Source organism: Fulmarus glacialis, unplaced genomic scaffold (assembly GCF_000690835.1).
Source record: "Fulmarus glacialis isolate BGI_N327 unplaced genomic scaffold, ASM69083v1 scaffold25103, whole genome shotgun sequence".
Taxonomy (NCBI): Eukaryota; Metazoa; Chordata; class Aves; order Procellariiformes; family Procellariidae; genus Fulmarus; species Fulmarus glacialis.
In genome coordinates, this window is record NW_009204197.1 from 122,496 (window position 1) to 149,117 (window position 26,622).

Genomic DNA, 26,622 nt, shown 5'->3' on the forward strand with positions numbered 1-26,622 from the left:
GGTTTGAATAAAGAAAGGAAGTTTACAGCAGCTTCAGAAAGATTTCAAAAGGATTTTCTGTGTGTTATGTTTTGGTTATTTGAGGCTGACTGTTTAAGGGTTTTCAATAATACAGTATGAAAATGCATCATTTGCCTTCTCACTTATGTACGATGTTCTTCTACAAGAACCTGAAACAGAAACTAAGAACTTTTTAGGTAAGATTTAAGCATATTTTGGAGCATATTTAAGCATATTTTGGAGCTTGTTCCTGTTGGGTCGACAGGCTACATAACAGCTGCTATTGCTGGGTTCACTTTTGCAGGCAGGGAAGAAACAGTATATAATATTTGAGGGTACTCATTATGTTCACAATATAATTATTGTTGAGACACAGTACTGTGATGACAATGTATTGGCATCAGCTAATAAACTTGTATGTAATAAAAATGAAAGAAAAATCAAAAGCAACCCTATTCTGATTTTAAGGCTTCTTCACTAGCTAATACAGAAAGGATGGGTGTTTCCCCCTCTGTCTCTCCCAAGTGCATTCTCTCTGTGTACAAATAGAGGCATTCAGCAAAGCACTAGGGATGTGATTACTTGGAGAGTTCATGGACTTTAAAATCCAGGACCCCGATGTTGCATGGCTTTGGTTAGATTGTTTGCACTTGTGTTGTGAATAACCTTTCTGAATTTGGTGGACTTAAGTAAACTGGAGCACATGTTCAAGACTTGGTAGGGTAAATAGATAACTAAATTTTAGGAACAAGTGAGAAGAATTGTGAGAGTGAAAAGTACCAGGATTGGTTTTTATTTAGAAACTGTATGCTTTGAAGGTTAGAGCAAGTACCTTAATTTCAAGGGAGATTTCTAGAACTGATTTTTGGAGACTATAGAGCAACGCACCCTTATACACCTTCCAGCTCTCAGCAGGTTTCAGTAGTGTGGCATATGAGCTGCAGAATCAGTTTTTGAAACTAATTTTTATTTACACACGACCAAATTTATAACTGCTAATTATCGGGTCTATTATATAATTTAAGGGTCGTTCTTCTGAAAGCAGACCAATCTATCCACAGTTTTGAAAGAGCAACCTGTTATAGATAAAAATGGGTTAAGGGATTGTATTGTCGAATGAGCTAGGCTCTCCACTTTCATACTTAACGTGTGTAAAAATGCCAGAGCTCTATGCGGATAGAGAATTATATACTTGCAAATGGCCAAGAAGGCCAATAGTATCCTGGCTTGCGTCAGAAACGGTGTGGCCAGCAGGAGTAGGGAAGTGATCGTCCCCCTGTTCTCGGCACTGGTGAGGCCGCACCTCGAATACTGTGTTCAGTTTTGGGCCCCACACTACAAGAAGGACACTGAGGTGCTGGAGCGTGTCCAGAGAAGGGCAACGAAGCTGGTGAAGGCTCTGGAGAACAAGTCTTATGAGGAGCGGCTGAGGGAACTGGGGGTGTTTAGCGCGGGGGAGACCTCATTGCACTCTACAACTACCTGAAAGGAGGTTGTAGCGAAGTGGGTGTAGGTCTCTTCTGCCAAGTAACAAGTGATAGGACGAGAGGAAATGGCCTCAAGTTGTGCCAGGGGAGGTTTAGATTGGATATGATGAAAAATTTCTTCACCGAAAGGGTTGTCAAGCCTTGGAACAGGCTGCCCAGGGAAGTGGTTGAGTCACCATCCCTGGAGCTATTTAAAAGACGTGTAGATGTGATGCTTAGGGACATGGTTTAGTGGTGGACTTGGCAGTGTTAGGTTAACGGTTGGACTTGATGGTCTTAAAGGTCTTTTCCAACGTAAATGATGGTACGCTTCTATTCTATGATTCTAAATATTAAAATTACTTGTTTGTGTGGACATGCAACTGCATTCTTACATTAAGAATGTTTGCATGGCTAATTTACTTTCAAAATCCAATGCTAAATAACAAATTTCCTGAATATGGGGGAAGCATGTATGTAAGCTCACAAACAAATAGTTGAAGTCCTGTATTTGCATATAAATGTGCATGTAGATAGAGGTGGGACATTAGCTTAGTTTGAAAAATCATGAATTTGGGGTTCTGCAGAAGGGCAGCCCCTTTAAACTCTCTCTGCGGCATTAATTCCTCCTCTGTTAGACCCGTCACTTCTCTCTGACCCAAAGCATGAGGTTCTTTATGTTGGGTCATTTGACTAAGGTGAGGTGCTTGAGCGTCGGAGCACCTGGTGGTGGAAAACCCACATCAAAGCCTGTTGATGGGGTGAACTTCATTAGGCTTGAAGCTCTAATGAGAGGCACGGTCCCTGCCCGCGGCAGGAGGGTGCTGTAGGGCTGCGGTGCCGGAGCAGCACTGGAAGGCTTCAGGGGACATGGTTTTCCCCAGGTAAATCTAAACGTGAGCCGTTGGGCACTTCTCACCCGAGTGTGATACGTGTCTGTATTAAATGAGAGAAGGCTTTTTGTCTGTGTCTCGTTGTTTCATGAGAAAACACGTTTTGAAGACATCTAGTATGCTGTGGAGTGATTTTTGGTGCATTTTAAATGTTTACCAGCTAGCGAGATTTTTGCAAGGAATTTCATAAAGCCATTTGTGTGTTTATTGTACACTGAGCCCATGCCTGTAGTATCATGCTCTTTTTTTCTAGCTGGTTAAGAAGCAAGTTATTTGCTTTTGGCTGAGGGAATTTCTGGGAGTATTACAAAGGATTTTTTAAAAATAAAAACTTTCCAAGTGGATATTATTCCATTATTTTTCCTCAAGTGTAAACAGTTACATTTGGAATAATACAATAAGCTTTAATTTCCTAATTTTTATCCGTCACAAAGTTTTGTGTGTTCCAAAAAAACTATTTCCAGACATTGTTAGCTTAGATTAGTTATTCATTAGTAGCCAAAGATTTCTTTTTTCAAAATTGGCAATAATAAGTTTTCATCTTTTCCAGTAAGCTGCTTTCACATGCAGCATTGAACAAGCACTTTCTTCCTCTTTGACAAACACTGTAAAAAGCTTGCACATTTTCTGCAAAGGATACTCTGGGATATTAGAAAAGTGTAACATTTCCCTTCCTTTTTTTTTTTCCATGATAAAAAATAATTGGTTTTGGCCAGCAATAAATGTGGCTTAGCAGCTGTGTTTAGGGCAAGATTTTTAAAAGACCGTAACCACCAGTATTTGCCATTGAAGCACGTAAGTAAATGTCCTGATTTTCAGAAGTACTCGGCAGTCAAGAGCTCCTTCAGGAATCGGGTCTCCTGCAGTGTACCGTGTTATTCCTCGCGGGAAAGCCGAGCGTCAAATACTTCTTTGAAAATCTCTCTGCTGCTTTTAAGGGTCTAACTACAACTTGAGCAGTTCTGAAAATCCAGCCCCAGTGGTACTAATCACTTCAGAAAATCTGGCTCTTAGTCAGACAGAGCTAGCTTCAAAGGGTGAAAACTCCACTGGGCTTAGCTTCAGCTGTAAAATTTAATCATGGAGATGGTTTTCCCACACTTTTTCATTTGTTTCTGGGTAAATTCGATACGGGATATAAATGAGGGTTTGTGCCTGCTGCAATGGAGAAAATGTGGTAGGTGATCCCAAATTTTCAGACCCTGAGGTAGATGGGGCTGAAGTTTTCATTTAAAACTAGGTTCTGCGTCTCTAGATGCTTGAGTTGATTCAATTTCATGTTATATTAATTGTCCGTAAGGCTCTGAAGAATGCTAAGTACATTTGATGACTTTCTATAATAATAAGCCAGTTAATTTAAGTTAGGTTAATAACTACTGTGATTTTAACATCTTGTGAATTAAGAGTTTCATTTTGTTTTGTCTTTTAAAATTATAAGATTTACCTTAGTTTAAAGTTTTAATTCAATTCTCTATTCTCATGAAAAGCTGATCCTTTCATCGCTATTCTGCATCAGCAAATTAAGGTTAGAGGTTTGTTTTGATCCTGGAGTTATCCATGTCCTTCCATTACTGTGCATGCTTGGGGAACATCTCTGCTGCTCAGAGAGGTGTACAAGCTGCGTCTGGCTCTAACAGAAAGCTTGCTCCCAGATCTGAGATGACCGTCTGGGGATTTAGGTCACCAAACCTCCTAGAGAATACAGGAATGATCTTGTTCTGGCAAAAATTATTTTCCTTATGTATCCTACTTTATGCTGAAGCAGAAGATTTCATTTTTTTTGTGGTTAGTATTGCAAATGATGCATTAATGTTTTTTCCTTTAAGAAGCAGAGGATGAGGTGAATTTACCAAGGAGCCTAAAGCTGTTATGTAGAGCCCCAGTGATGCAAATTGCTTCACTTGGTCATAACCTTGCAAAGCCTTGCTCTAGCTGTGCGTACCCAGGACCTGCAAACATGAAACAACCTGTATGGTAGGCGCTTATATGAACAAAGAGTAAAAGGGCCTTTCACTAGTTTTAGCTCTGCGTTTTGTTCTTGTAAGCGATTGTACACCTTGAGAAAAGATTAGGAGAAAAAAGCCTGCTGCTTCTGCTTCGTGGGGTCCCCTTGAATCACTTTCTTTTTGATTCTTTGAATTCCTGCATAGCAGAGCCATATGGTTGTGTGGGCCACTGAGCAGGCAGAGTGCAGGCAAGAAACAAATTGGTGAAGACTTTCAATTCTGCAGCATTTCTATGCAGAGCAGCGCTGAAGTTCATAGTGCTTGTTGTTATCTGTTGGGTCGAACACCAACCAGGAGAGTTTTCTGCAGCCTAAGATTCTTCTGTGGGATTTAAACCCCTCCCGGAGTTAGGTTAATAGATCTTCTTACCCTGCTGTGGCATCTTACGTGTGCTCAGGAAAGTTGTGATGAGTTCCCAGCAGCTTTTCCCTGTGAGGACAAATGCTGGAGTTTGGGTTTTTATGGGAGCTTAGGACTTGAGCAGAGGCAGAAGAGGAGGGAGGGCTCAGGTGCCATGACAGTGCAGTGCCATGGTGCGCACCGTGCCCTGTCGTACCACAGGGTTTCCCTCCTCCTCTGAGAAGGTAAGTGTCGGGGACTTGGGGTTTTTTGTTGCTTGGTTTGGGTTTCATTAGTTCTGGTTAATTTTTTTTGATGGAGATACTTGTTTATGTTTCTTTTACTTGTTTGTTGCAAGACTTTGTGTGCTAAGAGAGTTTTTATCTGAATATTTATTGTCAAATCTTTCTGAAATTTTAGCAGAGACTAACAGAGCTTGTGTGTTTTTGAGCAATTCATTCTAGGCGCAGTAGGAGAGAAAAACGAAAACAGTACAGTTCTGCTTTCAATTACATGTAAAAGTAAGGTATAAAAGGTATCATAGGTATACTCTAGGTTTTTTGCTGTGCAATTTCCACTAATATTAGTATCTAAAGATCTAGAAAGAAAGAAAAAACAAAAGAAAAAGCCCTTTCATTTAAGTCCGTTGCCTACGTATGCTTTCTGTGTGTCACAAGAAAACCCGTCCATCAGATTTTAAATGGTGTTTGTCATTGGTCCAATTTTAAGACAGTGTTGCTGGTAGCTTTTGCAATTCTTTATCTCATTTCTTATGAATTTTCTATCTAAATATTCTCCTCATCTTCCAGGTTTATGTTGTAGTTGTCAACTTGGTGATTTTTACTATTTGCTATCTCTTTTTTTCCTCACGCTTAGGTTTTAAGAAAAAAAGAAAAAATATAATCCGTATTTTTTATTTTTTCCATTATGATAGCAGTGGAGCTTGGTGACATGTGAGGATCAGGAAGCAAAAATGACATGGGAAGTTAAGCTCAGAACCACACTGTAGCGATGGATTGAAATTCAGCTCTATCTGACTCAGCAGGCAGCAGTGCCTCGAATAAGTGGCAGGTGATTTTTCCTCATTCCCTGCAATAACAGGAAACTTACTAGGCAGCTTAAACCTGATACCATGGGTAATACCTAGGAAAAGACAAAAATGTTTCAAATAAAATAGCCAGTTAAATATCATGTGCCCTCCATGCCCCCAATATTAACTTTGAGCTGTGTCCCAAAAGCTCCAACTAGTAATTAGATTCTCCTGCAGAAGTGGAAGCTTTGACTGCAAATGCTGCAAGTGGTATGTGATGCTTGGGGCATGTTCTCCTGTAACCTGCTGCTTATTTCAAAGGCAGGACTGACAGCAGTTCCTTCAGGTGACTATAGGCAGCTCAGGCTGCTGGGAAAAAGCGGGATAGATTGAATAAATTAATCTTCATTAGTAACACTCAGCAAGAGAAACAAGGGCTTAGAGAGAAGGGACCAGGAGACAAGTGAAATGGAATTCAAGACTTTTATTTTATTAGCTGCATAGGGCTCCGTGCTTTTTACAATAAATGAGCTAATTAGAAGTTGGGTATACACAGTGGGAGAATAGGGAAGAGTGAAAGAGCTGAGATTTCACTTTGGTGTTGATTTCGTATAATCTAAATATAATGTTAGTATTCTGACTAGTTTAAATACTTGATTGCACTTAGCTTGGTAAAATGGTTAGGACTTCACTGTATTGGAGGTGGCCCAACTGGGACAGTCTGTTTGTCAGGCTCAGAAAAGTTCTGTGATGATTTAGCTGGAAAAAGTACCAGAAACTAGTTTGTGTTGCTACACGAATCTTTTACTGTGGTTCAGTATTTGCAGTTATGAGTAGCTTTGGTGATCTCTGCTGTAGCCGTGTTTTGCTGCCATTGTTGACTTGAGGAAACTTCTGGGTGTTGCAGCCCCTGGTTTCAGGGGGGAGGGTGTCCTTGCATCTCTGCACTTGTGAATTCCTAGCTGGTGTCATGGCCCTGTGGGCAATGACCAGCCAGCACAGAGACATCACCTGTGGTTTTCTTCTGTCCTGATCCAAAGACGGACCCGAGATCAGGCTCACCTGAGTGGGCCTGGAGCTATTTCTGCTTCTGATCACTTTGCCTAGTAGCCGGTGTGTGTGGGACAAGATCCAGCGTGATACACATTGCAGTTCTTCCATGGAAAAAGCAACACATACCCCCATTAACCATTGAGTTGCTTGGGAGCAGGCAGTAATTCATCCTTATACTGAGGTATTCTGGGGATATTGGAACTTCTAGTCTTCCAGAGCCACTTTTCTGGGGGATAGGCATATTTGCATACTTCCTAATTCCCTGCTTATTCCAAAAATAGATCTATATTTTATATTACTGCACGCTTAACTTAATTTGAACTTTTATTTTGCTTACATAGTAATGAAATCAGTTTACATAATAATTCTCTTGTTCCCTTGACAGTCCTTATTGCCTAGACATGCTGTTTTTTGTTACCTTACATGAACCATTAATTGGAATCTGATGTTCTTGGCAGGAGTACAGTCGCAAATGACAGTGTCATACATCTGTGCTTACTGTGGGGGGAGTGTCTCAATTTTAAAATGTGAGCAGAACCTCCAAATAAAATCAGTCTTAGAAAACAATTTCGGATATAGTCTGTTGTTGCAATATACAGGAAAATAAACAGTTCTTCGAAAAGTAATTTTCCCAGAATATCACTGGGAGTCTCTTTTTAGATGCCTAGGCATTAATATTTTCTAGATTATTCTCTACACTTTTTTGAGGCAAATTACCAGCTTATGCTTTTCAGTTGACAGCACTGAGTGCGACAGGGTCCTGCTCCGTGGCCAGGCCTCCAGGATATAACAGTAATAGAAACAGATATCCACAGAGCTGCTGCGCCAGCGTTCACATTTTTACTCTTCATTTCATCTGAGTACAAAACAACATCATGGTTATTGTTGAAAACAAGGCTTTCGTCATTTAGCTGCAAAATGTAGGGAAGTTTCCTCCTCACAAAGAAAAAAATCCATTAATGGCAGAAGATTCATACTGATGGATGACAGTGCAAGGTTTCCCTATCAGGCTTTGCTCCCAACAGGGTTTGACTTGATGGAAAATGGCAGCGTCCTTGTTTCAGACCTGTAATCTTCTGTTTGGGGGTGGTGGTATTTCAGTCATTAAAAAAATCCTCAGTTTGTCCTAGTTTTCATAAACAACCGAAGCAGACTGAGAGCTGAGAAATGTCAGCCCCTGGACCTGATGGCCATGGTAGCTGCCGAGATGGTCACGAGTGCCCAGAGATCAGATGTCACTTGGGATGCTGAAGCCATAGTCTGATGTATGTTTTAATCCAGTGCTGTTCTCAAAAGAAGGAATTTGGTCATCTCCCTGGCTTGGTCACCTTCCCCTTTCCCTGCTCTGCTCACTCCCTGTCCCAGCTCATCTTGTCTTTTAGCGTCACAGCAAGTTGGACTGGGGCTGTCCTCTGCTCAGGGTATGCATGGCCATGTACACGCGATAGCCGGAACCTGTCTCTCTCTTCATCCATTTCATGCATCTCTTGGTGAACACCTTACTAGCCTCTTTTAAAAGCGACCATAGGTCTTCCTTGCCGCGAGCCCACCCACTGGTGTCCTGCTTGCTGTCTTTGAAAAGCTGAGCAGTCTTACCCTTTCTCCAAAGGCCCATTAGAGATGCTTTCATGGAAGAGATGTAGCTGCTGCCATTTACACAGTGATTTCAGTGCCTGCAAAATCCAAAGACCTGGAGATGAAACCAAGAGCCAACACAACCTAGAGTTGAGATAGGACGGGGGGAATATCAGAAAGAGTTTGTGAATTCCTTCTAGAGAAGTTAAAATTTTAGTTTTGGGTGAGCAGTAGTATTCAGGTGCCTTGGGGGCCCTCCCTGCATTGCTGATGGCCGGGGAGCCTGCGCTGCTGGAGGAGGTTTCCAAACATGAATCCCCGGGTCTTGCTCCTGAGTTGTAAACATGCTGTTAGCTTCTTGGAGGAAGTACTAAAAGCAGAATCAGACTGCAAGCAGTCCAGACAAAATGCCTACATGTTGCTTTAACGGCTGTACAGAGATAAATGAAGTGGGCATCGAGGCTTTATCGTCACACCTGGTGTTAAACCTCATTTGTTTTAAGAAAAGGCCAAAAAATGCAGACACCACGCTAGGGCTGCCTTCAGAGGATGTTTGCCATTGTTTTCCTTGCTGCGCATTCATCTTTCTAGCATCTGTCTTGGATTGACTGCCTCAGAAAAGGCATTTACAAGTAGAATTGAAGAGTAGTGTACTTAAAAGCCAAATATGGGTGTTTGTTGTAAAGCAGCCGATAGATAGTTGGCACAACACCAAAAGGTCCAGACACTAATCTAATTGTTTACAGCTCATGGAGAGATTAATCCACAAGATTGGATGCCCTCATTTCCTTTACGCATGACAATGAATGTGTGAGGTGCCAAACCCCATGGGGCAGCAGCAGAAAGAAAAATGGCTCCCTTTCAGTGCAGTTATTGTTTCAAGTTTAGAAATATATTGATTCTCTTTGGGGTTTGATAAGAATATAAATGCAAAGTGCTTTGCTTAATATCAGAGTATTCTTGTTTCCTAGCCTCAGTAAAACAAAATCGTGCTTTCTTATTTTAGTGTAATATAATGCTCTGCAAAATTCAGATCAAACATATGAAATAAAATGTATCGAATACACAGTGAAAATGGTCAGGATACACTTGCTGGCTTGTGAGGGCAAGCAAATGCACCACAACTCTGAAACATGGGCAAACCTACCCGCAGATGTCCAGGCTGGTGAGCTCTGAAAATCTTGGCTGCTGTAAGATGCTGTGCATTGGAACAGAAGCTCCGCAAAGGGAAAAAAGCAACTCCAGTATTGCTTAGGTGACCGGTGAGAATAAAACAAACACTGCTGAGTGGCTGTTGCAAGCAGGATTTCTGTGAAATAGGCTTTCTCTGAACTGAAAGTGGAGGTCAGGAGCAAACAGTACTGTGGGGCTATATAAGCCTTGAAGAGCAAATGATTCAATGAGACGAAAATGTGGCTAATCTGCAGGGTATGCTCCTGCCTCCCTCTGCCCCCCCGCATTGGTGTGGCAGAAACGCGGGAGCACAGCCGTGCCGGGACATGCTGGCCCTGCTGCCAGGCACCGAGGGTAGCGCTGGGCAGTGCGCTTTGCCCTGGAAAAAGGGGATGTTTTGTCCTCGTGATACTGGTCACGCTGCTAGTGATCCTGAAAGGAGTCGTCCCTTCTGCTGGCAAGGAAAATTACCGTGACTTTGGCCAGAAGCAAGATTTGGGAATGCTACCTGGAGACCAGAAAAATAACACCTTGGTCTTGCAGACCTGTTAACCTCTGACTTACTGGCTGAAACCAAAAAGTTTTCATGAGCAAAGTGTGTGTGCATGTTTGCAAGCTAGTGGGCCTGTGAGCTGTTTACTGGTGATCACGATATTTTGTTGATGAAATTTTGCTACAGTTGCAAAGAATTTTCAAAAAGCTGAGGGGATTGAGATATATTTATTCCGATGTTGCAATACCTGGCACATTTGGGGAAGAAAATTAATATCCTGAACTAGTCTTTGCAGTGTTTCTAATTCCTTGACTAAGCACGTCCTCATGTATCATTTTACTTCACCAGCTTTTGGGAAGAAGAGAATGTTTTGCTAGTCAGGACTTGTTTTGACTTAGTTTTTAATAATATCAGTCAGCACCATGTTGCCTGAAAGTCTGAATCTGACAAAAGTTTAGTTTTAAATGGGCTGCTTTTATGAGGTCATGTGTAGACTCATTGCTCCTGAATCAAGATCATAAATGTGTAATTTTAATAACATTCAGTGAGAATAAGCATTTGCATATCCTTGGAGAAATTGTTCTCTGCTGCATAGTTCAGCTATTTCAACCATGATGTGGAGGGGGCATTTCAAGATTTGCACGTCACTTAAAAGATTGTACTTTGCAAGGGAGGGTATAGAAAGAAATAGTGCAAGTAATTATTTTTTCTCTGTAGTGCAGTACTTCTCCTAAGGTAGAGAGTGACAGTACCAAGAATATCCAAAGCCAGGATTTCTGTGGTGCAAAAAACAGTTCGGTTGTTGAGTTGAAAGCTGGTCATCGCTGTACGTGAAAGCTAAATGAGGGACTGATGAGAGAGAGGTAACTGTACACACAGGGTTTCAGTCCTCTGCTTCCCGATTACTTTTTGTATTTTGGATGTCTCATAGAGCAGTCAGCGTAGGAGGGTCTTGATAAAAGGTTGCTACGAATTGCCATTCTGTCTGTCAGAACCGGTGTTTCTTCTGCAGGGAGTGGAGCGCATTGACCTGCCGGGGCTCAGGAGCCTGCGCACTGCCCGGAGCCTGGAGCAGGGCATGGTGCTGACCATCGAGCCGGGCATCTACTTCATCGACCACCTCTTGGACCAAGCCCTCCGTGATCCTGCGCAGTCCTGTTTCATCAACAACGACGTCCTGCAGCGCTTTAGAGGATTTGGTGGGGTGAGTAACTCCTAACCGGATGGCTCTCTGAAATTGGTTTTCTGTTTGTTTGCCTTTACTGTGTACTTGAGAAGAAATCTTTTGGAAGTTGTAAAGTATTGCACATAGGGCTGTTCCTGAAGCAGCACCTTGGGCCATTTGACTCTGAAGACAAACTGGAGGTTTTTTTGTTATTTCTGAATGCGGTTTTATACTTGTGATATCTGATTAACGGTAGACCCATATTTTTCCATTGATTGAAATACCTTCTGTCAGCACTGTACAGTGACTTGCTAGGTAGGTGTTTTGTCTAATGTGTGAAACGTGTATGTTATGAAATATGAGACTGAGATCCATATTCCAGAGTTAGCTTCCTTTACAGCAGCACAGTCCGGTGCTCCCTCCCAGGGCAGAAGAGCCTGATGCTGTTTAAGTCAGGGAGGCAGTAGAGAAGAACAGCAATAATTGCTCTTACTGGACTATTGCCAGAATGGCGCAAAACTTGTGAATGTAAAGCCTTCCATGTTCTCCAAGGGAATGGCCGATGGTCTTCACGAGCACCCGTGTTGGAGGTATCGCATTGCAGGCTCAGGCAGCAGTGTGCGCACAGGAAGATTGGCTGACTCGGGAGGTAGCCATGATCTGGGCGATCGTTCCCATGCAGGCAGCTGCTGTGCAAGGGGCCTTGTTTCTCCATGCTCTCCAGGGCACATTTCCCATTCAAAGCCACCACCCTCGCAGAGTGTTTAGCAGTTGCAGTGGCTTCCAGTGGGTTTTCATTTTAGCAGGGCAAGCATTTGAAGGGTGCCGCATTGTTCTCTGAGCTTCCGTATTCATGCACAGAGAAGATAGAGCAGGCAGCTGCAATGCCCCGTCCTCCTCGTGGCTTTTCTGCTAAGTCTCAACAAAGTTAACAATCACTGGCAATGGCGGTGATTTTCTGGTATGAAAAGTCACTCATTAGGAATTGTGTGCTGCTGCCATCGACTAATTTATCGCTGTACACCAGCCATGAGAGGGTAATTACTGTAACACTTTTGGTCTGAGCTGGCTTTGAACCACCAACCCCGACAGAAAAGTTATGTGTGCCATCACCAGTTGTGTGAGCCAGCCAGGCTCCTGGGCAGCCGCCCGTGGAGGCTCCCCATACGATGTGTGTGCAGCCTTATCGAGAGATGCGGGACTTTACCCTCTCTGGTATTTAATTCACTGCTGAGGTTTGGGGCGTTATCTGTCTCTGTGTTGTTTCTTTATCAAGACTTGCCAGCCAGCCAGCCAACTGAGAAACTGGTGAATGAAAGGCAGCTAACTCTGCATTTTCTAACTGTGAGCACATTATATATGGCACCGCATGCTGAAGTGTATTTTAAAGGAACGCTGTAATGCACTTGTGTAGCTTGACACCGCCACGAAAACAGGTTTAACTATCTTCACTTTCCTTGTAAACACTCTGTGGGAGTTTTTCGGCAGTTGAATTGATTCCTGGTGAGCTTTCTCTGGAAACGCTCAGCAAAGCCCATGTTTTTCCATGACTTGCTTGAGGCATGCACGTGGCTCACCTGCTGCCTGTGTTTGCGTGGAATAGGAGTGACAGCACAGGATCTCTACCTTGGTAGTAAATTGCTGGATCAGGCACTTTTGTTCCAGAGATTTCAAGCAAAGTCTAACTTTCTCCCCTGTTTTTTGCTTAGCTTCCTGTAATGATGACTTGTAAGGAGAGCTAGCCAACAAACTTTGCTAGAAGGGGAAGCTGCCCAAAAACGATTGAGCAAAAATCTAAATCTCCAATCCCCCTGTGAACAATACATTTTACTTAGAGAGAAAAAAAAAATAATACACACATACCCTGAGCCAGATGTTGTCACTTGATTTTGTCCAGGAGAAGAATGGAAATAAAATCTGAGACTGAAGTACATCCGAGTATTTCTGAATTCTACAAAAAAGCTGAATTATAATGCAATCAAAATGAATTTTTCCATCTTTACAATTCTGACTTGATTCTGCATTAATAGAAGATGTAATTTGTGCTGTGTAGTGTGCTTAGTTATCTGCATGCTGGTTCATTCTAGTTTATCCAGAATGAGTGAGTATTTCTCTCAAAAGCATGTCAGAAAACTTTCTCTCTACATGATTAAAAAAGATGCTGTGAAGCCCAGTGTTTTTACTGACAAATATTAATAGTACAGGGGTTAATATTGGTGTCAGTTCTAGCTAAAGACCTCACTACAGCCAGTCCAATCTTCCTTTATGTTTAAAAGAAAAATACATTCTACGGAAGGAAATAAGTAGTCCATTTCCCTCTGCAGAGCTCAGCACTAATTAAAATGTTCTTAATTTGGTTTAGTTTAATTCACTTCAAAAATGAACTTACATTAACCAAAGTAACACCACTGTAATTCTGAGTAAGACTGTCCGCACAGAGGATTTGTGGATTTTAATGAATTCACCTTGAATTCAGGTCTTTTTTGGGCTTTGGATAATTTTCTTGACTGTGACAAGTCTCTGCACTGAGAAGAGAAGCTCTTTTGCTGTGCCAAAAAGGGCAAGATTGTAGCCATTTATTGTAATTCATGCAGCCTGGTATTAGCCATAAAGAGATTGTAAAAGCTGCAAGAGCAGGAAAGAATGAGAGACAACACAAGATTTTCCTTCGCCCATTCTGCATTGCTGCCGGCGTGCGGGGCGTGTGCTGGCGGCACCGGCGCAGCTCCTGCGCGCGCTCAGAACAGGTCTGTTGGCAGCCCAGCCTTCCTGCATCCCTGTAACACAGATACCCAGCCTTCATGGCTGTAACTGCTGCTCAGGGACCTCATAATTTGGGCTTTTACCAAACAAGAGCTGTTCTGGGTCAAATAACAGATCCCTCTGGAGGGAGGCAAGAAGTTTTGCTAGGGGATCAGCCTCTGAGAGCACAGGCTGCCCTGCCTGAAGCCCTAAACTCTTTACTTGACAGCCGTTGAGTTCAGTCCTTCACAAGCTTCCTCGGCCAATTTTGGGAAGTCACTCAGTCACATGTACTTCAGTTCTCCATCTGCAAAACTAAGGTCTGATTTACCGAGGTCATGAATTCTGTGGGGCAAGGGCTGCCATCAGGTGCTGGCGCAGTGCCCATTCCAGTGCACTTCTGCTCTGCCTGGACTCTGCCCTCACCGCTCTCATAAATAAACATAGATGTGCAAATAGAGGTATGTGTATACGGTTGTATTTATTGCTCAGGAAAAGCAGCCGATTCCTCAGGGAAGGGGAAATACTGACTCCAAATGCTGCCCTTTAGGTTTTGACATTTCCATTCTTCATAAGCCGATTACTGATTCATGCAGTTCATATGATGTTTTCTCAAAGACCCAGTAAAACGGTTCAATCTTTTTTTGGCCTTAAATATTCAGTCTCTGTTCAGGCTTTCTTTTTCCCTAGGATTTGTAGAACTAGCACTAGACTTAATATGTGAAAACTCTATGCAACTTAGAGAAAATGCTGAAAGACAGCTAAATGTTAAATACGTTACTTTCTTTCATTTGCAGATTTTTCTCATTTAAAAGTTAAATAGATTTACAAAGCCCAGGATCTTGGAGATCCACTAACATTACAATATTTTTCAAAACAATAGTACTTCCCTTACTCGGGAACAAATGTTAAACCAAATAAAAAGCAGGATATTTAATTGCTTCTACCTTTGGTTCACAGAGCCATGCAGTTGTCTCTATCCTGATTTTTATTTTTCAGAAAGTTGAGCTCTGTTTCTGGGTTTATGGTGAATGTGTGTTGTGGAATGAAATAGTTCACTAGGCTATAAACACTATGCTCATCTGCTTTTTAACATTTCGTATTATGCAGCAGTAATAATGCTACACAGCATCGTTTTGAACCGGTTTCGTAGAAAAGTAGTTGTCATAATGAAATATATAGCTTTCTTTAAAGTTCTTGTAAGAGAAGTGATAGTTGTAGGCAACGCAAAAACAGCAACTAGTTGCTTATAAACCTTCTTTAACCCTTTTCTCTTAAGTTGTCTGATTAACATAATTAGGTTAAAGTAAGAGCAGTTATTTCTAACCTGTATTTAGCTTACAGTTTATTGCATCTTTTTGAGCCTGGATGAAGGGACTGTGTGCCTGAAGCTTCTTTTTCTAGTTGTATCAGTTGATCTAATAAAATACATGGCCTCACCCTCCTAATCTTGATCCTGTTTTATAAAATGTTTATATGTGGACCTTTAAAATAAAGTGCGCCTGACATGAGGACTTACTTGTGAGTAAGAAGAGGGACTGGCAGCATGGGATGAGAAAGTCATTGTGTAGCACAGAGCCTGTTAGCCTCTATAGAAAAGATCTTGGCGTTGCCTCTTTGTGTAACATGGTAACAGGAAAGTGCCTTCCCCAACCCTGCAACGTTAACCGCCTGTCCCTGGGTTTGACATAAGGGCAGCTCTATTTCCTAATCAGTCCCCCTGAAATACAGAAGTTGAACCCTGCTTGTGGTAAGTTTGCTCTATTAAAAATTATTGGTGAGTTGATGGCTGAGTCGAAATAAGTCCCCTTGGCTACATGCATCTGCCTCTGTAGGATACCAGCTATAAAAACAGACACGTGGATCCTTCAGCTGGACAGAAGCACGTGTGCTAATTTACTTTGTGGGGTAACATGTGTGGCCCACGTCCTGTCATCGTTTCCCAGGCGAGTCTCCTGCTCTAAGATCTTGCAGCGATAGTATTGCTGCTTTCCACAGCCATAATCAAACAAATGCTCAATAGATTAAAAAAAAAGGAGACGTGTCACCAGTAGTCTTTTTTAATCACATCTGGGATCTGTCATCATGCAAATCTGGACTATTTAATTGGCCAAAATTGTTTCTTGATTCTCAAAAGCCTTTTATATATATCATCATCCAATAGAAATGAATGAGTGCTACAACCCCCTTCCCTTGGAAGATAACACAGGAGGCTCTGGGGAGCATGACTGTATTAGTAAGTCAGGACAAAGTGCGAGGCTGTATATATAGCTGACAGCAGCCCTGGTATTTAACTCCTATGCTGTCCTTGGCTATGCCCGCACAGCCCTGCTTTGGGACAGAGTTGGGTCCATTGAGTCGAGCCACATGATGGTCTGTTGCTGGCATTAGGCAGTTATGCAATCAGGTCCATCTAGACAGATCATGCCACTACCCTTGATAAGAAAAAGGCATTTTAGGGACAGTCCTGGCATTCCCGGCCACTTCACCTTTGCAGGAGTGCTTTTTGAAGCATGCTATTCCACATCAAAAAAGCAAAGCCGCTCCTGGGGTGTATGCAGAGCGCCCTGAAAGCTGCTGGTGCAGCGAACCTCACACCTCGGTTTGCTGTTCCTTTAAGCCGTGTCCGATTCCAAACCACTCTGTAACCCTGAAACAAGCAGCACTGTTGAACAAAGAGCCTGCAAACAGGGACAGCTCTGACAGAAAGTTTCATAACCACTGTCCCCCACTGGGAAACGCAGTCCCAAGCCAGTGAGCCTTGCCAGGCAGATCCAGCATCTTTTGTCCATTTGGACAGAAGACAAGACCAAATGCCGGGCTCTCCTGTAGGGAAGGTTTTGCAGGTCCTCTGAAGCTGCTCCTTGCTGCTGCTGAGTTTAAACTCAGGGTGAAGCACGGAGGGTGTGAAGGAAAAGAGCAAATGCAAAAATTTCCTCCCCCTTGAGAACCTGTGTTCCTCTGCACTTGTGTTGTTTTTAGGCAAAGGAAAAATGTGCGCTGAGAGTGAGAAGTCCATCTTCTCTGTTATGGCAAGCACCCATTTCAGGTGAGATTCATCCAGGCAGAGAAATCGTTAGATCCTGGAGAAGGAGCTGGAGCTTTCCTGGGAGTGATGGGTGAGGCCCCATGGGAGCGGTGGGTCTGTGCACCTCCAGCTACATCCCAAAGACCATTTGGAGTTGCTGATGGTGAGCAGGCTGGTGCGACGGTGCTGGCTCTCCCGCTTTTCATGGCAATTCACAACTGCGGTTCGATTCTATGATCTCCTAATAACGTTTCTCCTATACAATGAGTTGCTGTGCGTGGCACTCCAAACTGATGGGTTTCCCCATCCTCCCCCGTTTGGTAACTCTCAGTTCCCTGGCTTAGGCGGCTCCAGCACCCCCCTGCGCTCTCCTCATTGAGGGTGTCTCGCTTCTCACCTCCACCGGGATCTCCCTTCCTGGACTCCTTAGCCAGCCCCATCTCTCTTTGTCCATTATTTGTCAATCCTGTCTTGCCTCGCTGTATCTTTCTTCCCTCGGCTCCTTTCATCACTCTAGCTCCATTTTCCAGCTCCTGCCCCATCCTGATTTTCTCTTGTGGCCCAGATGGGGCACAGCATTGACAGACATCTTGTCCCACTTGTCCTTCCTGCTCCCTCTCAGTCTGGCTTTCATCTGCTCTGCTTTCAAGTCAGTCCGTCCTCTCAAAGAGTGCCGAGGTATTGGTGAAGGCATGAAATGCTGAACTGGAAAACACCAACAATTTTTTTCTTTTTTTTCTAATCTTACTGGTTAAGCAGATGAATTGTGGCTGATACTTTTCAGTAGCAGACACACTGGGGAATTTCAGCTCAAGCAGGGGAAGGTTTGTGAAGCCGGCGGTGCTCGGAAGAGGCTCTCTCCATAGGCAGCCAGCTCTAGCTTTGGCTGGCCTCCCCTCTGCTCTTGTAGTAAGCACCAAGTGCTTACTTTTGCACTAGTATTTTTACTTTCCACATCAACGCTGTGCCCAGCTCCATTTACTCTGGTGCGCTTGCCAACGTGATGCTTTGGCTTTTACCATGTCACCAGATCTGTCCCCTGGATTCTGGCACTTTTGCAGGGCTCGCCTGGTACCAGCAGGTTTTTGGCAGGAGCTGGTCCACCGAGGCAGGCTGTGCCCGGGGCCAGGCCCCAGCGGGACAGATGCTAGGGGCTGCTGTGAGGCAGAGGGCATGATTCACCTTTAGATGCAATGCGACCATCTTGCTGAATCCTTGGGTTATTTTTTGCTCAGCTGGCCAAATTCGAAGCAATGAATCAGAAAACCCACCCTGGTAAAATCTGTTCAAGTGCATAGAGTCATTCAATGTGTTGCTGATTTTCTCTTCTGCAGCAAGGCACCGGCCTTTCAGGCACACTGAGTGTAGAGAGCCTCGCGGCTTTCAAATTTACAGCTGTCCAAATCAAATGTGTGAACTCAATGGAGTTTGTTTATTTAATTCTGCTTTATAATACACTTAACTTGATACCAAGTAAAAGAAATAATCTGGCAAAGACATCATTAAACAGTTTAATAAGGACTGGATGACTCATTTTGTTTGAACAAATGGATTATTTTGCAATCAAAAGTACAAATGTTAAGCAGCTTTATTTTTAGTTGAAAATGTCAAGAGGTCAGAAACAATTAAAGCAACTGTAAGGTGGGAGTCCCCAGAGTTTGTGTTCTCTTGGATTTACACCTTACTAAAATTGCTTTTATTGCAGCTTAGTGACTTACTAACATTTTTCTGATAAGATAACGGGAAATGACTGTGTAGGCATATTTACTGGTAAGAAGAGATTAGAGTCAAACAGAAATGGAGCATACTTTTCATTTTAACAGAACAAGAGCTGGAAAACTGAGAGGATCTGCTTTTTCCTTGCATGATTTGAAATGTAGTAATTTATTTTAAAGGGAATGTCTGACCTGCTTAGGACTTTCTCATCAGCTCAAAATTCAATGTTTTGAATATCAGCTACAAGCTTATTTCATGTTGCAGTTCCTCATTTGAAAGTTTATTGTGTTTAGAGAAAAGAGAATGTGACGTTTAAGTGCAAAGAGCAGCTAACTGCAGCTCAGCAACAGGACCACTTCGAGAACAGGCACTTCGGGCATCAGGAGGCACTGTTGTTGAACCTGTCCTTAGCAAGCCATGCGCTAGCAAGGCTGGAGGCAAATTCAGGGGAGAACGTTCCTTTTGCTGCTCCTGATGTCAGGGGATTGAGATTTATTGGCCCCATGTAATTACGCAGTATGAGCTCACTGATGCAGCATCTCGCTCAGCCTGTCCCTGGTGCATCTGACGTAGCAGAGGCACCGCCAGAGTCACCTGCGGGGCCACCACCTCCTGCGGGGCTGCTCTGCCGGGGGTCACCATAGAGCTTGTGTGATCCCAGGAGGGTGGCAGGGGCCGGTGGCTCAAGGAGGGTTGGACTCTACAGAGCTCTGCGCCACGGTGCTGGTGGTGATGGGCAATTCTAGTGCTTGTAGTATGTTGCTCTGCCTAGTGTTGCATCAACACTACAGACTGAAACATGCCTTGTGCTGTCGCTGCTGTTGCTGCCTGATGTGCTTCTCGTCCCCAGCTGGAATACCTTGGTAACCCCGTGTTCTCTGTACAGGTCCGGATCGAGGATGACATCGCAGTGACAGCCAGTGGAATGGAGCTGCTAACGTGCGTCCCACGTACTGTTGAAGAAATAGAGGCTTTCATGGCAGAAGGCCAAAGTAGTGCCAAGTCATTTGACAGCCTCTCCAGCCAAAAGCAGTAAACTTCAGGATGATACTGTCTCACACTAATCAGTCATCGTTCTGATTTAATGCTGCAGCATATAAAATAAAATGCATCCAATTCTTAATAGCAAGAGAGGCAGGCAGGCTATTAGCTGGAATGATTCATTCATTAAAAATGAAGGTAGAAAGCTTCCGCACTTGATATCCAGGTAACTCAAATGCTGCTGCTTGTAATCAGCAGTTTACATTACCAAGTGCCACCTGAATAACCCTGCTGCATTATCAGTGGGGCTTATACTTCTGTCAAATCTCAACTCAGACATGTCTTGCAATTAAATCTGAATTTTGATGATTGGGACTCTTTAAAATACGAAATGGATTATCTGAATGCTGTCAGCAGTTGTAACAATCTAAGTCCTTTTTTAAACTTCATCACAAGTACTGCAAAAACATAGAAGAAAAATCAGCTGTTCTCGGTGGACATAATGACACTTATATTTTTCTTACAGATCTTATTTCAGTGTCAATGGAGTATGCAGAACCAAATTTTTATTAAAATTTATCCTTGGCATCATTTATGCTCACAACTTTGTGATCATTATGCTCTTCTGCTCCTGTTCCTGCTTCTTTATCTGACCTTTCTACCAATTTGTGCTCTGGAAACTTTGACTCTTCCGTAGCCTGATTTTTCTGCTCTGGGTAGTGGGTGTACTGATCCTTTGCACACAGCCCGATGCTTATTAGATTTGTCCATCTATTTGTTCCTTAAAAACGTAGATTTCTGTGGTGTTCATGAGCTTTAGAAATTGCAAGAAGGTAGTATCTTTGCTGCAGGGCTCAGCGTCATTCAGCAGCATATGCTGTGCAGAATGATAGAGTTATTTTTAACTGTCCAGTGTTAGCCGGTTCAGAATGAAATCATGTAAATTTTATTTGGATACACCACAAACATATTAATAATGATCATAAAATGATTTTCCATTCATACAAGATTTAAATTACCCAGAGAAGCCTTTCTTTACTGTAGGTGTTCATCAGCCTGCAGGAGAATAAATACATTTCTTGCATCATAAAGTAGTACTAGTTGCTGTAACTACATAAAAATAATCTTGCTCACTTTATGAACACATCAAAACTCCCGTTTGGTCTTCAGGCTCTGTTGCACAGTTTGACTACAAAGCCACTTCAGAACATCCCTCTGCCATGACAGGGGGAACTGAAGGCACAGCAGGATGTCAGGGCTTTTCTGGGTCTTACCGCCTGCCAGATGAGGATTTTCCCACTGTGAAGGCATCAGCTGACTTGGTCGTCTCAGCATCTCGGTTCTGATGCTCACATCCTGGAGCTGGCATGCAGGCAATGGGACCAACTGTGAGTTTCTGGGTGCCTGCAAGCGCCTGTCTTACGTGGGGCGTACAACACAACATGGGTTTGGACGGTGTCAAAATTAACTGTGTTGCTGTCTCTGTGCCCCCCACCTGGGACTGGATTTAGGTCTGAAATAATTTCCTTAAAAATTGTCAAATGTGTTGCTCTACTGAGAGCTCTTTTTGCTAATTGGGTTGATCTGTGTGATGAGAACCTGCTCTTTATTCGTAACAGCTTGGTGACCCATTGCTAAAGAGGAAACTGCATGTTGAAGACTAAAGAAACACATGGTGAAATAATCCAGGGGACTTCACTCCTTATGTTTAATGTCACTTTATTAACGAATGAGCCTATTTACATTTTTTTAAAGGTTGCTTGGCATTGGTTTGTAGGAGGTAAGTGCAGGAGGTCTCGACTGCGAAGGGGAAGGGGCGAAGAGGGGAGAGTGCGAGATCAGCAGCATGTATGCGCAACTGTGCTAATGCTTCCTTCTGTGGTGACTGCCAGACTTGTACCTCTGAAATGTAGTACTTGTGCAGAGGATATCAGGTTTTGCTTTGGTAGCTTTGCAGATACGAGAACACAGAGCTCCAGACTTGTCTCCCCCTAAAACTCAGGAGGATTTTCAGTGCAAGATGGTGCTCGTGGCCTCAGCCTTGTTCCCTCCACATCCAAGTGCTTTCCTGTGGCATGCTCTGAACACACCCATGGGATTGCTCACTGCTTTGGGCACTCCGAAACCTGCTGTTGCTTGGGTTCAATAGCAGTTACTATTCTAAAGTAACGCTTCACAGATTTTCAAAAAAAGAGCGTTTTGGAATTGTTTCAACTAAGCCGTAACCCCAGTCTAGTTAATAGGCCTTTCCCTGCCTGTGATTAATCTTGGCAAATATTGGGCTCTGTTGCTGCAGAACAGGTCGAGCAATCTGGCGTGCTGCAGGAGGCAGAACTGGTTCTGCTTCGACATGTACCAGCGAACAAACCCTACTGTGAGTTCTGGGGGGAAAGCAGTCGCTCACGTAACCGGCTTCTCTGTTGTTTTGCTTGCCCGAGACGTGGATGCATTTCAGTCTGGGATAGTGCGCCGTCTCCCATTTTCCTTCATAATCAGGCCCATGAACTTGGTGAATATAAATTTCATCCTTCCTTCCAGGAGTCTGTTCTGTAATTATGATAATTTTTATCCACTTAAGCAAAAAGTGAATTAGAACTTTTTTCTAAATTAGCATGGGGGGGCAAGGAAGTAAGCCTTTAAAAAAAGGCAGAATGATATTTAATACACTTAAAATGTATTAGTGGGGGGAAAATACAGATTATGGCAAACTTTCTTTTTGACTACATTAGAATATTTTAGGCTGTTAGCTATCATGTTTTCCCAAATGCCTTTTCCCCTTGGTACAAACAGAATAGAGTGGCACCAAAATAACAGAAAGACTGTGTTATGTTGAGCAAGTTTGTGTGTTTAGAAAGGTCTGAGCACTTCTGAACTGATGAATTTATTGCTTCAGCTCCCTGGGGTTGGATGCACTCTGGATTTATCTGCCACGCCAATTACACTGCTGCAGCTGCAGGGTATAGTTAAAGTGGTAGAGCCTCCTAGTGCTCGTGGAGGCTAGAGTAGACCCGTTCTCTTAGTGGTACAGCGAGAAAACGGGAATAAGGTTTCCTGATGAAACGTATAGTGCTGTAACGCTCCTTCTTGTAGTGACAGGCACCGTATTCTGTCACAGATTATAGTTGTTGTTAAGAAAAATGTGTCAGAAGGAAAACCTTAACTTTTATAGGCCTACACTGAGATTTTCTTGTGTAGATGTGTATGTATTCCAGCCTTTCTTTAGGAAGAAGAGAGAATCGTCCAAGTCACTTTGGTATGGGTGTTCTGTGCCTCGCCGTGGAGGGGTAAGATTGAGGCATTTTGCTGTCCCACAGCCTGGGCTGCTCCACCTTGGGGCAAAGAGAGGGAAAGCCTTGCCTCTGCCTTTGCTCCTCGGAGGTCTGAGACAGCTATTTTGGCAGCAGGGGGCTTAGAATAATAGACTAACACCTTTCTTGCAACCAAACTCTCACTGAGGGTAGATCTAAAATAATAATGTGTTATAATCTTGGGTCCATGGCTTCACATACTAAAGTGATGTGCTGCACACAGCCTCCATGCTTCCCTAGGCAAACAAAGCAAATGCGGAGACTCTAAGCCAGAAATGTCATTATACAAACAAATGACTTTTCGTAACATAGTTTTGTTTTAAACAAAAGGAAGTAGAATTGGAGCTGTCAGGAGTAACAGGTGGAGAAGTCACCCTCCAGAGCATCAGAAAGAGTATTAGTCCCACTCAAAGAGATTTAAGAAATTATTTTCACTAATATCAGAAACAAATACCACAGATTTGGAGCCCCTGTTCTGACCCCCTATCAGTCTGTCAAACCAACTGCAAGACAACAGGGCCACATAGTCCCAAATCACAGAGCAGACAACCAGGAAAGAGACTAGCTCCTGCCCTTTGCACCAGAGTAGGTGCACCATTAACAAATGAGATGGTTTCAAGTCATCTTTTTCCTTGTAGTTTTTGGTGTTCTGTTCCTCACCCTGTCCGTCCCCCCCCGCCCCTTTAATTGCAGTACATTTTCAGTCTTAAATTTCTTTTCTTTGTTTGTTTGTTAAATCAGGAATTCAGTCAAAACTGTTTCTGATTCTTTCCATTGAGTAAAAATGTGAGTGGAAGACAGGAATGGAGACTGTTGCACTGATTTCTCAAAGATAGCTGCTTGAGGTGGGCACCTCTGCATTTGAGGGAAATAGTAAAGGGACAGGAAAAATGAGGCCAGCACTAGAAGGAAAAGGTTTTTATTAGCTTCTGATATTTCAACCTTACCTACTTAAGCTGCAGCTAGAACCAAAAAACATATCTTTGTAAAAAGACTACCATAATCCAAAACAATCCATAAAAGTTTTCCACATGTATTAGAAGTTTAAATTCAAAAAGAACTTTTCAAGGTTTCAGTTTCTAACAGCATCTTCATAGAGATAATATCCAAGTTCTCTTCCTAAGTACAGATACAAGGCAAACAAGCATCCTACAAAATAATCTATGGAAAAAGGTAGTGTAGGAGGGAAATTAAGACAATGTAATAAGCCACTAGCCAGACACACAGGTTAAATGTAACACAACCATACCATCAATGAAATATTTAAAAATGAAAATAAATTAAGGTTACATCAAAGTTCCTGCTTTACTTTTATTGTTTAAATCCTCAATATAGTACATACCACTGCATTATGGATCATGGCAAAAAGTTAGCACTAGCATTAAAAAAGTTGCTATAGAAAAACTTTTATGAAAATAAAACAAGATTGAAGATACTCCTTCACAGAACTGTATGATGGCTATAGAAATTCCACTGAATTAGTTTTTCAAACTAGGGCCATTTATTTTTAAAATCATTGTAAATTTCTGTAAGTTCTTGGTTGCATATCTGAACAGCCATGAAAATGGAGATGAATGTCAACAGTGATCCATACATTCTGGATGAACAGATGCTGTCTTACCCCTTTCATTGCTTAGCCAAGCTGCACATCTTGTTCTCCCTGACACCTGCACCCCAGCAAGGATGCAGTTTTGCAGAGCACAGTTTTTGGTAGCATTTCGACATTTTCTGAAAACCAAAATCTTGTTCTCATAAGGCCCCAGTCACTATGTGAGTGATGTGAACACAGGCTTAAAAGGCTTTGTCAGTGTGCTGCTTTACCTCTTGTACATGATGCTTCAGACTCATTTGCCAGTTGGAAGCCATCATAGTATATTGCTATTTTTCTAGAAAACATCACTAGGCACCCCAGCTCACTATTACTACGCCCTTCCCATTAGCTATAACTGGACAGGAACAACCTAAGTGGTGCTTTATAGGACTTGCTCTACAGATTTAAAGTAGTCCACCAAACAGGAAAGCAAACACCCTGCATGGCCTTTGCAGTTTTGCAATATGTAATGGAGAAAACAAAGGGCTTAAATACACTAAAAGGTATTTAAAAGACACTTTATCCAATTATGAGTTTCTGATACTACAGTGAACCATCCTACTGGACTCCTCCCATTATGCAAACCATAAGAAGGTAAGTGAACATTTCTGTGAAAATGCTATTTCCCTAATACTAAGCTTCTTGTTGACTATGAATTTAGATCAGCATTTATTAGATAAACTTTTAGAGGAGAAAAATATTTAAAACAAATACCCTAAGCAGTTTCTGGTTTAATTGTATTAAATCTTCAGTGTTAAACCTAAAAAGAAGAAAATCTCCACAAAATGATGGTTAAAAGAAGAAAATCTCCACAAAATAATGGCTAAAAGAACAGAGTTGTTACTGCATGGTGTTGCAGACAAGCTGCACCTTGAGAGTTCATTTCATAAGGTTGCAACAGTGTCTACTGTCCATTGTTTTCTGGATTTGCTGTGGTGGTTTCAGTGCCAACAGGTTGCACATTGTCTGCAAGATTGTGCGCATGCTCGAGGAACAAGTCTTTCAGTACGCTCAGCTCCTTGGTCAAGAGCTTAATTTTTGCCTCTAAACGTTCGTTTTCTTCTTTGAGCTGGTTGACCCTTTGCAGCGTGTCTTGTGCTTTCTGCTTGCTTTTTAACCGGCTCTTTTTCACTGCCATGTTGTTTCGCTCTCTGCGCTGACGATACTCATCACTGTTTCTATCCACAAAGGAATTTTTCTTTCCCTGTTTGCTCGGTGGCACGGCTTTGCCTCCGCCACCAGGACTAACGGGCACCAGCTGGGGAACCTGCTGCAAACCACTGGTGTGTGCTTGGGTGTGAATCACGCTTACTCCGTTCGCATCTGTAGCGGTGTTCTGTTGGGATGTCTTGCTCATTTGGACAGGCTCTTCTTGGACACAACACAATTTATTAGGAGACTGAAAACTGTTATGTTTCTGGAAGGTGTTTCCAACAGGTCTTCACATGGATTAAGGGCAAGGTGAACCTAGTAGGAAAAAAAAAATGCTATTAAAGGTGCTGGCTTCAGCTACAATCTTATACATCCATGGCTTTAGCATAAGGTACTGATGGTACAACTGGCAATAACACATCACAACTGTGCTGGAAGGGGACAAGCTGCCAACTACATTTCAGAAGCCTCTCGAACGTATTTGGATTGGAAGGGACTGTTAGTGGGTCATCTAGTCAAGCTGTTTGCATTGTTCACTGGCTTTACTCAGTTATTCCAAAGCCATCCCTGATGGATGGGTGTCTAGCCTAGCCTCGAATATCTCCAGTTTCACAACCTCTGTCTTGGCAACAGGTTCCACTGTCTAACTTTTCCTCCAGTTATATAATTTTCTTCATTTTCAGACTGGAGTTTTCCTTCTGCGGCTTAAACCTATTAACAGCCTGACTCTTGACCAACAGGAGTACTTGATCCTTGTCCTCTTCAGACCATCCCTCTGGGTGTATGCACAAATTCCTCCTTGGTCTCTTTTCTTTGGAGTGAGGGTGCTCAGACTGTCCACCTTTCCTCAATCATCTTAAAGCACTTGCTTTTGAAGATGACGTCCAAACTGATGACTGTTTTAAGGTCTC

The 26,622-nt window shown here is 42.7% G+C and overlaps 2 protein-coding genes across 2 annotated transcripts in view; one reads left to right on the forward strand and one right to left on the reverse strand.

Moving 5' to 3' along the window:
- The window catches only part of PEPD (peptidase D), a gene marked incomplete at its 5' end in the record, with an annotated part of 137,340 nt that extends 117,384 nt beyond the window's left edge, over window positions 1-19,956 (forward strand). The window contains 2 exons of the mRNA XM_009574905.1: window positions 11,041-11,232; window positions 19,566-19,956. Coding sequence (XP_009573200.1) covers window positions 11,041-11,232; window positions 19,566-19,715 — 342 coding nt within the window. The remainder of the gene's footprint in view (window positions 1-11,040; window positions 11,233-19,565) is intronic.
- A 5,418-nt stretch (window positions 19,957-25,374) lies between these two features.
- On the reverse strand, window positions 25,375-26,022 carry CEBPG (CCAAT/enhancer binding protein (C/EBP), gamma). Its single transcript, XM_009574904.1, has one exon. The coding sequence runs from the start codon at window positions 25,914-25,916 to the stop codon at window positions 25,464-25,466; it is 453 nt and encodes a 150-aa protein (XP_009573199.1). The 5' UTR covers window positions 25,917-26,022; the 3' UTR covers window positions 25,375-25,463.
- Between the last annotated feature and the right edge of the window lie 600 nt (window positions 26,023-26,622).

Coding starts and splice junctions, on each gene's coding strand:
- CEBPG (XM_009574904.1), bottom strand. CDS start 25,916: ATGAGCAAGACATCCCAACAGAACACCGCTACAGATGCGAACGGAGTA.